We start from the raw sequence: 14,349 nt of genomic DNA on the forward strand, positions 1-14,349 counted from the left end.
ATCAGGGAATTATTTCCCTTTTTTTGAGGTTGGGCCTCATTTATTAAGTATTGTGATACTGGTTGAGACGAATGTCATTGTAGTCAACATATTCTAGCCTGAGATACCAATTTAACCTTTTGTCATATGTAATAATATGGGTTTTTACTATTATAGATAGGTAGTGTTGGTGTTTTGACTACAACATTCTAGAAATGTCTATAGAACATTTCTTTCAATAGGAAATAGATTGCATTTTTACTACTTCTGTTTGGGACTGTTTCAGAAATTTCATAGTATTGTGTTTTTTTGTATCCTATTGGCTTTTTGAATTATTCCAATATGGATTTAAACGATATCTTACATGGACTAGCAGCTGATAAGGATAATTTGGAGGTGTTTGGCTTGACTACTAATGCCAGTTTAAATATGACTGATTCTACAACCAATGATGAACAAAAATGTAGCTACATATTTACCAAGCTAGGGAGACAGATGAGGATTTTACGAACTAATGTTTGGCATATGAAGCTGTTCAAGGCTTATCAAGCTAAGGACATAACACCAAGGGGGTTGAGGGTACGGCTACAACCTTTGGTGGCACATATTGATGATGAGTTATCCAAAGATTGGGCTGAAGCACAACATTCAGCCTCCATGCTTTTTGTAGGATGTTTGTTAAAATATTATGACAGAATAATTACTACTAATCTGTCAGATATTCAATGTTTGTGCTTGGAGGCTGAACAATTTAATAAGCAGCAGTATTATTCTCAGCATGTCTCCAATTTGGCTAAGGATTTGTCTACTCTTGAAAAACAATTGATGAAAAGAAAGATCAACAAATTTCAGCGTGATCTTATGGACTATGAAAAAGGGAAACCTTTCATTAGTCAGAAAACAGTTAGATTCAGTGAACCAAAAACAACTCAGAGGGGTAACAATAACAAAAAGACCTAGGTCAATTCTCAGACACCAACATATTTCTTCAGATTTTACTTGAGGAAGAAACTTCTTCCACCACTGATGGAGAAGTGTCCTCACGCCAGGCGCCCCCAGTGGCGAAAAGAAGACAGATGCCCCCTTTAGATCAAAGGGTAGGAGGAGGGGGGGCAGAAAACACAGATCTAGGTTCAAATACCCCAACTTTACAGAATCTGTTGAAACAAATGATACAATAACTAACAATGTTCATAATATTTCTTCGACTGTTCTTTCCCCTGCTCAGATTACACTTTTAAATAAAGGATTGAACTTTGTCCCAAGTTCTGTGGTTTCTGAACATGACTTACTAAATGATGTTAACAATTTTTGCAGACTACTCAATCTGAAAATATTTTTTTCAGACAAGAATGACTCTCAAAGATCAACAGAATTTAGATTCAGAAAATCCACTTTTGTTGCTCCAATGAACAAACATGTTTCTATTTTCAGGGAATGTATCATGAAGGAGTTACACTATGCTAATGTATATCAACCACAATTCAATAATTTATCCCCCATGGAAAGACAGGCCTTGTTAGATCTCAAAAACAATCATCAGTTAGTCATTACGATGGCTGACAAAGGAGGTGCCATTGTGGTAATGGATTATCAAGCTTATACCAATGAGGCTCTTCGACAACTATCTGACTCTAGTTATTATAAACAGCTAAATGTTGATCCTACTTTACGTTTCAAGGCTGAAATTGATAGGTTTTTGGAAGTGTCTATCACTCAGGGGGTGATTACGGAACAGGTAGCTAAGGAGTTACAGGTGGAGGAACCTATTCCCCAATACCTGTATCTGTTACCTAAAATTCACAAGGATGCAAAAAACCCCCCAGGCAGACCCATTGTTTCTGGGCGTGGTTCTTTAACTGAACCTCTATCGACCTTCCTTACTGTATATTTAAAACCATTATTGAAACAGATTCGATCGCGTATACAGGATACAACTGAGTTTCTTAATATTGTTCAAGACTCACAACTAGAATCCTCGTGGTGGTTGTGTACCCTTGATGTAGCCTCATTATATACCAGCATACCACATGAATTAGGTATTTTAGCTGTTTCATGCTGGCTTTACAAGTCTAAACTATATTCTACAGAATTTAACAATTTTTTGACTAAACTGACCGAATTTGTATTATGTAAAAACATTTTTCATTACAACGGCCAAGTCTACTGGCAAATTAATGGCACAGCAATGGGGCGTCATTCGCCCCCATATATGCGGATCTGTTCATGGGTTATTTTGAAGCGACATATATATATGATACACATCACAACATTTTTTTGCCACATCTAGATATTTGGAGAAGATATTTGGATGATTGTTGGATGGTGTGGCATGGAAATAAGGAACAACTTTTTAACTTTGTGGACTATCTAAATGACAACAGTTTTGGAATTCGATTTTCAGTTAATATAGAACATGGTAGCATTGTGTTTTTGGATGTTTTGGTTACCAGACTTGAGGATCATACTTTAGCCACGTCGGTCTATAGGAAATTTCCTCAGTACAACACTCTGCTACATGCGGATAGTTGTCATCCACGCCACATCATCCACAACATCCCTAAATCTCAGTTTATGAGGATGAAAAGAATATGTTCTTCTCCAGAGGATGGCTCTAATTTTTGTGATGACCTTGTCAATAGATTTGTTGATCGTGGATATCAAAAATATACTATTTCCAAATCTTTGAAGACAGTTAACAATTTATCACGCTCTGATTTATTACAATACAAATCCAAACAACAGTTCATGTCTGGATCACGGAACAAGTCCACTCTGAGGTTAGTCACTACATATGGGGCTAATACTAATCGATTTGTTGATATAATTAACCAACATTGGGACATTCTACTCACATGAAATCCTGAACCGTATATTACCTCAACAATGTTCTTTCTCTTACCGCAGAGGTAGAAATTTAAATTCTTTTCTAACTCATTATAAGAGATACATTTCACAAAACTCATTACAGACCACTTTAGAGGGAAAAACACTTAAGGGAGTTTTCCATGTGGCCATTGTTCATTTTGTAAACACATGCCTAAAACTCGTGAGTTTTCTAGTAGAAATACATCTCAGGTCTTTGATATCAGGATGTTTGCAAATTGTAGTTCTGATTGGGCTATATATTTGGCCACTTGTAATTGTTCAAGATTTTATGTGGGACAGACCTCTAGGCCTGTCAAATTTAGAGTTTGTGAACATATGAGTGCGATTAGGAATAAACGATGACCAACGCTTTGTATAAACATACCCTTGAACATCCTTCTGCTCATTTCACATTTACTATCATAGACAGAATTACTTTACATCGAAAATTCAAAGCAGGATGGCATAAGAAACTCAATGATATGGAGAACAAATGGATTATCAGGTTAGGGGGTCTCTTCAGACCAGGATTGAATACATTAGAACCAACTTATTAGGTTCAAAACATATGTTCATTTTCAACTTTCTGTGTATGCAAATAACCATGCTATATGTATTTTTATTATATTTATCATGGGTGGTCTCATCAATATTAAACTATACATTCCAGCCATGTATGTATTGCTATTGGTAATATATTTATAATGGCAGGTTATTTGCTTGGTGTCATATTTGTTACATTTGTTATAAAATATTATATGTTTGGAGCATACGTTTTATATCTGCCAGATTTTCTGGATGGGATATATTTATATTTATTTTTGTCTAAATTTGTATTTGATTTCAGAACATGTGTTGTATATTATGAGGACATTTGCATATGGTGAGAAGATTTGAAATTTTCACAATTGGGCAATATCTCTTTAAGAGAGGGACTATAAATATGTTTTAAAATGGTGGAGTTTTGTTACTCATTTTCATGGATACTTGGCATTGAGAAAGGCTAACATTAGCCGAAACCGGTTTGCTTATTCAGCATGGTTTTTACTATTGCTGACACATTTACTGATTGAAGCAATAAACTACTATTTTACATCCTATATGTGCTGGTCCGTTTTGGTTTACTTAGCTTTAGAAGACATTAGGTTTGAAATGACAATTTCAGGTATCGGCCGACCATCACTTGCGTACTGTTTCTGCCTCCTTCTCGGCATGAACGATTAATGTGATTTTGACTGGGTTAGTCGCACTAGGTCAACTGCCTATATTCGGGGAAGACTCAAGGTGGTATGCACACTGGCTACTGGAAATTTACAAGGGTAACAGGAAACTTCCTCTACTCAGTACAATAGTTGCTACGGGATCTTTTACATACACCTGAGCTACCACTAACCCAGGCAGATGGTGCCTCAGTTTAATGTCTCACATCTCATCTGAATGTCAGATATGATTGGAGACTGCTGTTAGTAAGGTCTGATATGATTGGTGACTGCAGTTAGTCAGGCTAGGTGAAACCAGAGCACCATTATGCAGGCAACAAGGGGGAGCAGAGAGGCCTATGCTAGACTAGGTGGTAGCATTCAGCTGATATTCTTGCAGGTGAAATAATGTAACTGTGACTGTAAATCCTACTACATGTAGATCAAAACGTGATCTCTTACCCCTGAGGTCATTCTCTGATTCTTCCTTTACTACAACTGAACATTCCCTAGAAGATGAACTCCTGGCTCTGAGTATCCCATTCCACAAATAGATGACTCCTAGGACTGCTCCTCAAATGACACTGAGCACATATCAGATCCAGCTATTCCGGTGGGGTACAGGCAGTGAGAACACCCCATCATGCATACAATACAGTAGGAAGTGGAAGTGCACCTCTCCCAAGTCTCATATCCCCAAGTCCCTACTACAGACAAAGGTTCAGAGTGGAAGCACACATCTGATAGTCACAGATGGTTTAAACCCAGAGACATACCTACTGAAGGCAGAAGCTCTAACAAATGTTCCGAACATACTCTCAGGTGAAACCCTAGACATCCCTTGGGTGTTGAAAGAGAGCTGCCCACCAGTCCTGCAATAAGCCTTCTTTAACCACTGTCCATGAATTTGAAATAACCCACAGCAAAACCAAAGGGCATATAAATGCAGGAACCTTTCTTTCATGGGTGACAGCAAGTATTAAGATTTGAACTATGCAAACTAGAAAACAAAAAGAAGTGAGTGAAGGACACAAACACGTGTACTTAGTTAATTTATAATGTCATGGTGTGTATCATCAGTCATCATGAATGTATACTCAGCCCTAAGTATGACAACTTGAAAAAGAAACCAAATGCTGATTTGTGAAGAGGATAAATCGAACCATTGGATTGGGTTCTTCATTTTGGAGATTATTTGCTTCTTTGAGTATTTTGTGGCATTTAATATTACTCAAAAAGCAGTAGGCCAATATTCACAGAATCATTGACAGAAATCTGTTTTATACCACTGCAGTGTGACAGTAATGTCAAAAACATCCCTCAGCAATACATAACTACTTTCCTATTTTGTAGCTTATCATACAAAATAAGTGTGTTGAGAGTGTTCTACAGGACAATATTATTATGCATTAGTTACAACATCTAAGCAGTAGCAGCAATTCATTAAATGTTAATATATAGTTTCTGTTTTAAGGCATAGTCTAGGGCGGCCATGGTGGTGCAGTGGTTAGCATTGCCGCCTCACAGCAAGAAGTTCTCCGGTTTGATCCTCGGCTGGGGTGCCTTCTGTGCGGAGTCTGCATGTCTTCCCTGTGGTCGCTCACCAGTTAAACAAACAAAAGATAATCAAAAAATAATATATAATTATTATACAGGAAAAAGTACACAGCAAATATAGAGTTAAGATGCATATGGACTATTAATAATATACTTTAAATCACAGAAGAATATACATTAAAAAAATATAACATACTTTCACTCCACGAGAGTAGTAAAGAACAAGTAAAATGATGCATATCATAGGTAGGACAAATAATGAATCAGAGGATGAAAAAAGATATCAGAGAAGGATGTGAAGGCAGGTTCTGAATAAATTACGTTAGAGAAGTTATAGGGGCTTACATTGTATTTCACAGGTACAGGGCGGCCATGGTGGTGCAGCGGTTAGCGTTGCCGCCTCACAGCAAGAGGTTCTCCAGTTCAATCCTCAGTTGGGGTGCCTTCTGTTTGGAGTCTGCATGTCCTCCCTGTGGTCACGCGAGTTTCCTCCGGGTGCTCCGGTTTCCTCCCACATCCCAAAGACATGCTGTAGGTGGATTGGATACTCTAAATTGGCCTTGGGCGTGAGTGCATGCATGTGTGTGCCTTCTGTGGAAGGTTGGGCGCCGGGCTGGCAACTCGACACCGTAAAACTCCACTGCCAATCATGACTGGACAAGGTGATCCACTGTGGTGATTCCTAACAGGGAAAAACCAAAAGAAGAAGATTAAGGCATATTCTAGCTTTTTTTACGTACAGTCCTGAGTCAATAAAGTAATGCCAGAGAAGAAAGCAGCACCAAAATCAGCTGTCACACAGGTCTTGTCTTTGGACATCAGAGCCCTGCAGCTCTGAGGTTTGGCTGACAACTACAAAGTAATACAAACATGAACAATATCAAACCTACAGAGGCCTGATTCCTCCAACCCATCACCAGTCACAATGTGCCATTTGAGTGCCTCATGACACTCTCACTCTTGAAACCACTCACAAGAAGAACACTTGAACACAGCAACAAGGTAAATCAGGCATGAGGCTGGCAGTACTTGGATATGCAATGGTCAACTTAATAAATAAGAAATAGCATTTTAAACTAGTTTACAAAGCTAAGCCAAAAATCTGCTTTCCTTTTGGTCCTTTTACATAAATATAAATAAAGCGTCAGATGCATACCACTATGGATCCTTTTGGTCCTTTTACTTAAATATAAATAAAGCGTCAGATGCATACCACTATGGATCCTTTTGGTCCTTTTACTTAAATATAAATAAAGCGTCGGATGCATACCACTATGGATCCTTTTGGTCCTTTTACTTAAATATAAATAAAGCGTCAGATGCATACCACTATGGATCCTTTTGGTCCTTTTACTTAAATATAAATAAAGCGTCAGATGCATACCACTATGGATCCTTTTGGTCCTTTTACTGAAATATAAATAAAGCGTCAGATGCATACCACTATGGATCCTTTTGGTCCTTTTATTTAAATATAAATAAAGCGTCGGATGCATACCACTATGGATCCTTTTGGTCCTTTTACTTAAATATAAATAAAGCGTCAGATGCGTACCACTATGGATCCTTTTGGTCCTTTTATTTAAATATAAATAAAGCGTCAGATGCATACCACTATGGATCCTTTTGCTCCTTTTACTTAAATATAAATAAAGCGTCAGATGCATACCACTATGGATCCTTTTGGTCCTTTTACTTAAATATAAATAAAGCGTCAGATGCATACCACTATGGATCCTTTTGGTCCTTTTACTTAAATATAAATAAAGCGTCAGATGCATACCACTATGGATCCTTTTGGTCCTTTTACTTAAATATAAATAAAGCGTCAGATGCATACCACTATGGATCCTTTTGGTCCTTTTACTTAAATATAAATAAAGCGTCAGATGCATACCACTATGGATCCTTTTGGTCCTTTTACTTAAATATAAATAAAGCGTCAGATGCATACCACTATGGATCCTTTTGGTCCTTTTACTTAAATATAAATAAAGCGTCAGATGCATACCACTATGGATCCTTTTGGTCCTTTTACTTAAATATAAATAAAGCGTCAGATGCATACCACTATGGATCCTTTTGGTCCTTTTACTTAAATATAAATAAAGCGTCAGATGCATACCACTATGGATCCTTTTGGTCCTTTTACTTAAATATAAATAAAGCGTCAGATGCATACCACTATGGATCCTTTTGGTCCTTTTACTTAAATATAAATAAAGCGTCGGATGCATACCACTATGGATCCTTTTTGGTCCTTTTACTTAAATATAAATAAAGCGTCAGATGCATACCACTATGGATCCTTTTGGTCCTTTTACTTAAATATAAATAAAGCGTCAGATGCATACCACTATGGATCCTTTTGGTCCTTTTACTTAAATATAAATAAAGCGTCAGATGCATACCACTATGGATCCTTTTGGTCCTTTTACTTAAATATAAATAAAGCGTCAGATGCATACCACTATGGATCCTTTTGGTCCTTTTACTTAAATATAAATAAAGCGTCAGATGCATACCACTATGGATCCTTTTGGTCCTTTTACTTAAATATAAATAAAGCGTCAGATGCATACCACTATGGATCCTTTTGGTCCTTTTACTTAAATATAAATAAAGCGTCAGATGCATACCACTATGGATCCTTTTGGTCCTTTTACTTAAATATAAATAAAGCGTCAGATGCATACCACTATGGATCCTTTTGGTCCTTTTTACTTAAATATAAATAAAGCGTCAGATGCATACCACTATGGATCCTTTTGGTCCTTTTACTTAAATATAAATAAAGCGTCAGATGCATACCACTGTGGATCCTTTTGGTCCTTTTACTTAAATATAAATAAAGCGTCAGATGCATACCACTATGGATCCTTTTGGTCCTTTTACTTAAATATAAATAAAGCGTCAGATGCATACCACTATGGATCCTTTTGGTCCTTTTACTTAAATATAAATAAAGCGTCAGATGCATACCACTATGGATCCTTTTGGTCCTTTTACTTAAATATAAATAAAGCGTCAGATGCATACCACTATGGATCCTTTTGGTCCTTTTACTTAAATATAAATAAAGCGTCAGATGCATACCACTATGGATCCTTTTGGTCCTTTTACTTAAATATAAATAAAGCGTCAGATGCATACCACTATGGATCCTTTTGGTCCTTTTACTTAAATATAAATAAAGCGTCAGATGCATACCACTATGGATCCTTTTGGTCCTTTTACTTAAATATAAATAAAGCGTCAGATGCATACCACTATGGATCCTTTTGGTCCTTTTACTTAAATATAAATAAAGCGTCAGATGCATACCACTATGGATCCTTTTGGTCCTTTTACTTAAATATAAATAAAGCGTCAGATGCATACCACTATGGATCCTTTTGGTCCTTTTACTTAAATATAAATAAAGCGTCAGATGCATACCACTATGGATCCTTTTGGTCCTTTTACTTAAATATAAATAAAGCGTCAGATGCATACCACTATGGATCCTTTTGGTCCTTTTACTTAAATATAAATAAAGCGTCAGATGCATACCACTATGGATCCTTTTGGTCCTTTTACTTAAATATAAATAAAGCGTCAGATGCATACCACTATGGATCCTTTTGGTCCTTTTACTTAAATATAAATAAAGCGTCAGATGCATACCACTATGGATCCTTTTGGTCCTTTTACTTAAATATAAATAAAGCGTCAGATGCATACCACTATGGATCCTTTTGGTCCTTTTACTTAAATATAAATAAAGCGTCAGATGCATACCACTATGGATCCTTTTGGTCCTTTTACTTAAATATAAATAAAGCGTCAGATGCATACCACTATGGATCCTTTTGGTCCTTTTACTTAAATATAAATAAAGCGTCAGATGCATACCACTATGGATCCTTTTGGTCCTTTTACTTAAATATAAATAAAGCGTCAGATGCATACCACTATGGATCCTTTTGGTCCTTTTACTTAAATATAAATAAAGCGTCAGATGCATACCACTATGGATCCTTTTGGTCCTTTTACTTAAATATAAATAAAGCGTCAGATGCATACCACTATGGATCCTTTTGGTCCTTTTACTTAAATATAAATAAAGCGTCAGATGCATACCACTATGGATCCTTTTGGTCCTTTTACTTAAATATAAATAAAGCGTCAGATGCATACCACTATGGATCCTTTTGGTCCTTTTACTTAAATATAAATAAAGCGTCAGATGCATACCACTATGGATCCTTTTGGTCCTTTTACTTAAATATAAATAAAGCGTCGGATGCATACCACTATGGATCCTTTTGGTCCTTTTACTTAAATATAAATAAAGCGTCAGATGCATACCACTATGGATCCTTTTGGTCCTTTTACTTAAATATAAATAAAGCGTCAGATGCATACCACTATGGATCCTTTTTGGTCCTTTACTTAAATATAAATAAAGCGTCAGATGCATACCACTATGGATCCTTTTGGTCCTTTTACTTAAATATAAATAAAGCGTCAGATGCATACCACTATGGATCCTTTTGGTCCTTTTATTTAAATATAAATAAAGCGTCAGATGCGTACCACTATGGATCCTTTTGGTCCTTTTACTTAAATATAAATAAAGCGTCAGATGCATACCACTATGGATCCTTTTGGTCCTTTTACTTAAATATAAATAAAGCGTCAGATGCATACCACTATGGATCCTTTTGGTCCCTTTACTTAAATATAAATAAAGCGTCAGATGCATACCACTATGGATCCTTTTGGTCCTTTTACTTAAATATAAATAAAGCGTCAGATGCATACCACTATGGATCCTTTTGGTCCTTTTACTTAAATATAAATAAAGCGTCAGATGCATACCACTATGGATCCTTTTGGTCCTTTTACTTAAATATAAATAAAGCGTCAGATGCATACCACTATGGATCCTTTTGGTCCTTTTACTTAAATATAAATAAAGCGTCAGATGCATACCACTATGGATCCTTTGGGTCCTTTCACTTAAATATAAATAAAGCGTCAGATGCATACCACTATGGATCCTTTTGGTCCTTTTACTTAAATATAAATAAAGCGTCAGATGCATACCACTATGGATCCTTTTGGTCCTTTTACTTAAATATAAATAAAGCGTCAGATGCATACCACTATGGATCCTTTTGGTCCTTTTACTTAAATATAAATAAAGCGTCAGATGCATACCACTATGGATCCTTTTGGTCCTTTTACTTAAATATAAATAAAGCGTCAGATGCATACCACTATGGATCCTTTTGGTCCTTTTACTTAAATATAAATAAAGCGTCAGATGCATACCACTATGGATCCTTTTGGTCCTTTTTACTTAAATATAAATAAAGCGTCAGATGCATACCACTATGGATCCTTTTGGTCCTTTTACTTAAATATAAATAAAGCGTCAGATGCATACCACTATGGATCCTTTTGGTCCTTTTACTTAAATATAAATAAAGCGTCAGATGCATACCACTATGGATCCTTTTGGTCCTTTTATTTAAATATAAATAAAGCGTCAGATGCGTACCACTATGGATCCTTTTGGTCCTTTTACTTAAATATAAATAAAGCGTCAGATGCATACCACTATGGATCCTTTTGGCCCTTTTACTTAAATATAAATAAAGCGTCAGATGCATACCACTATGGATCCTTTTGGTCCTTTTACTTAAATATAAATAAAGCGTCAGATGCATACCACTATGGATCCTTTTGGTCCTTTTACTTAAATATAAATAAAGCGTCAGATGCATACCACTATGGATCCTTTTGGTCCTTTTACTTAAATATAAATAAAGCGTCAGATGCATACCACTATGGATCCTTTTGGTCCTTTTACTTAAATACAAATAAAGCGTCAGATGCATACCACTATGGATCCTTTTGGTCCTTTTACTTAAATACAAATAAAGCGTCAGATGTATACCACTATGGATCATTTTGGTCCTTTTACTTAAATATAAATAAAGCGTCAGATGCGTACCACTATGGAATGGACAGCACCAATTCTTGCACATGCCAGCATTGTGTAGAGAAGTTCTGGAATCATAGGCAAATAAACTGCTACCCGATCCCCTTTCTTCACGCCTGCAAGAAAAAATAAACAAAGGTTTGTGATATTCTGAAGTCAACCTTGAACCACCAAGATAAAGAGATTCCAGGAGTTCCAATTTAGTTAACGTACACAGTCTTAAACCTAAATAATATGTTGCTCAAAAAGCAGCTTTCATATCTTAGACAGTTTTACAAAATAAGCATCATCCCTCTTAAGGTTTTATTTTTAACATCTTTATCATCAGTTTTTAAGTGCAACCCAAGTTTATATACATTAAGAGAAAAGTAACTGAAGTGCAATAACAGTTTCCATTGTTATATTTATGCAGTATACATTTTTTTAACAATTTTCATACATGATATTGCTTAAACTTCTCAGTTCATTCCTTCCCTAAACATCACTCCTCTTTAAGCATTATTCTGCATGTACTCTTCCCACAAATTCCATTTATTTCTATCAAATTTGCTCCTTCCCTAGTCTAAAGATGGCGCAGTGGTACAGAGTTTAACATTGTTGCCTCACTGTAAGAGGTTCTCCAGTTCAATTCTCGGCTGGGATACCTTCTGTGTGGAGTCTGCATGTCCTCCCTGTGTTTGTGTGGGTTTCCTGTGGGTGTTCTGGTTTGGAGGTTGGGAGGGTGGCCTAAGGGTTAAGGTGTTTGCCTTACAAACGCATGGTGCAGGGTTTGAGTCACACAAGGGATAATTGGCTAGGCTTAAAATGACTCGCAAGGGCAGTTAGCTTAGTACTAATCTATGAACCATTTCTATGAACCTCCCACGTTACAAAGACATGCGTCTAGAGAGTTTCTCCCCGGGCCTCCTCTGAAAATTGGCTCATTCCAAGTCGGACTTTCCCAGTAATCAAATGTTAAATAAAATAAATAAAGGTCACACCTCCAGTTACTTTATCTCCTTTATAATATTCAAAACTTTTATTTCATTTGGTTTAGATTTTAATTTCAGTTTTTTAGTTATCTCTTTTAAGCTGCCAGTATCATTAAATTTACTAAGGTCTTAATATGTTTAGAGAACAATCCAATTCAAATCCTGCATCCCAAGTAAAAAGAATAATTCCCTAGTTGCCATTGCTTCCACAAAAAGTTCTGTCAAACTTCTACCTACGGAATTTTTAAAACTCAACAACTCATAACACCCCCTTCCAAAAAATCCCAATCCTTCTTCCCCAATGCACCTCCAACATTTCCAGTCCAATGAGGAGAAAAAAACCCTTGAGGTATAAAAACACCTATGCAAACACTTCAATGCAGAAAATCTTAAACTTTCTGTACAGGCTCACATACTTGGGAGTCCGGTAAATTTCCTCCTCTTGTTCCTTTGCAATTTCTATTTTTATTCTCTCTTCTTAATCTTTTCTAAACCCCTCTCATTGCTTCTTAAAGTCGTTGTGCAATATTTTATGCACCCTGCCAACTATCCCTTTTCTGACACTAAATTCTCTGCCTGAGCTGGTCTTTCTTTTGACTCTCCTCTTATCCCTTTCTTTTTGCCTCAATTCCTGATATGGAAGGCACTCTCAACGGTCAACCTTCTGCTTAACTTCATCCCACTCCATAATACTTCCCTCCTCAGTTATTTTCTCCCAATACATTGGTTCCTTTGCTAATATACATTAAATTATAGTCCCTCTTGCCTATTTTCTAGACCCCATACTTGCAGACTTCCATACTGCTATGGCTGTTGCTATTCACTTCAAGGCATTGCAATGCATCCAAAATCCTAGTCTCTATCTCTCAAATGCCCCCTCATTTTTATCATCATCCTTTTCCACTTCGATATATGACCTCCTGCTTGAGTTATGTATATCAGCATTAACTGTGGTACTTTAAAGTATGATTCAAATCAAGTAAACCTAAACTACCTTGTTCAACATGGGGAATCAGCCTTCCCACATAACTCTTGGCTTCTTCCCCGCCCAAGTAAATTCCTTCAATTCTTTAACTATTATTGACTACTACTTCTCCAGCTGGTAAAAATATGCCTGACATGTATAAGACTAAATTGACTTAAAACATTTCCACTGCTTATACCTTAGTATCCATATCCGTAACAAAAAGTTTTCAGATTCTTAATTTTTGTAATACTTTCTGTTTAGTTTCTTCCCACATATCCTTAGCTGCCATAACAGATTTATTTTAAATCCACATACCTAAATCCTTAATATTATTATGTTTCTATATGTATCAGTATTGCTGAACTAATTCATGTTTGGCTGCATAATTTACAGCTACAGCATTCACTTGATCTTCACTTATTTTAATGCAGAATAGACATGTAAGTATCTTATAGTGTTCTACAACACCAAAATGCCCTTTTCTAGATTTATCAAGCACAAAGTAATATTATCTACAGATAATACAGACATTTATTGATTACCACACTAGTTAAATATCTGAATTTGTAAATCCCTTATTTTCTTTCCTAAATAACTCTAAATATAAAACAAATAACAGATGGAAAGGGATTGTTGCCCAATTCCTCAGTTCAAATATTGCTTATCAGATAGAAGCCCACTCACCTCACTTCTTGCCTCTGACCTTTCCAATATCCTCTTTCTTAACTCTGTTATTCTCTCAAATAATGCAACTGCTACCATTATCCTACTCTTAAAATCCCAGCGGACTCTATCAAATGTTTTTTTCTCTGAATC

At 36.2% G+C, this 14,349-nt stretch overlaps 1 protein-coding gene across 2 annotated transcripts in view; it reads right to left on the reverse strand.

The window, feature by feature from the left end:
* Positions 1–14,349, reverse strand: part of LOC122797979 (acetyl-coenzyme A synthetase, cytoplasmic-like) — a 1,448,208-nt gene that overhangs the window by 874,769 nt on the left and 559,090 nt on the right. For both annotated transcript variants that reach the window (XM_044066533.1, XM_044066532.1), the window contains exon 4: positions 11,608–11,711. In XM_044066533.1, the coding sequence (XP_043922468.1) occupies positions 11,608–11,711 (104 nt within the window). The remainder of the gene's footprint in view (positions 1–11,607; positions 11,712–14,349) is intronic.

The sequence above is a fragment of the Protopterus annectens genome, chromosome 3.part1 (genome assembly GCF_019279795.1).
Source record: "Protopterus annectens isolate FY-2018-M chromosome 3.part1, PAN1.0, whole genome shotgun sequence".
In the NCBI taxonomy this organism is placed as follows: domain Eukaryota; kingdom Metazoa; phylum Chordata; order Ceratodontiformes; family Protopteridae; genus Protopterus; species Protopterus annectens.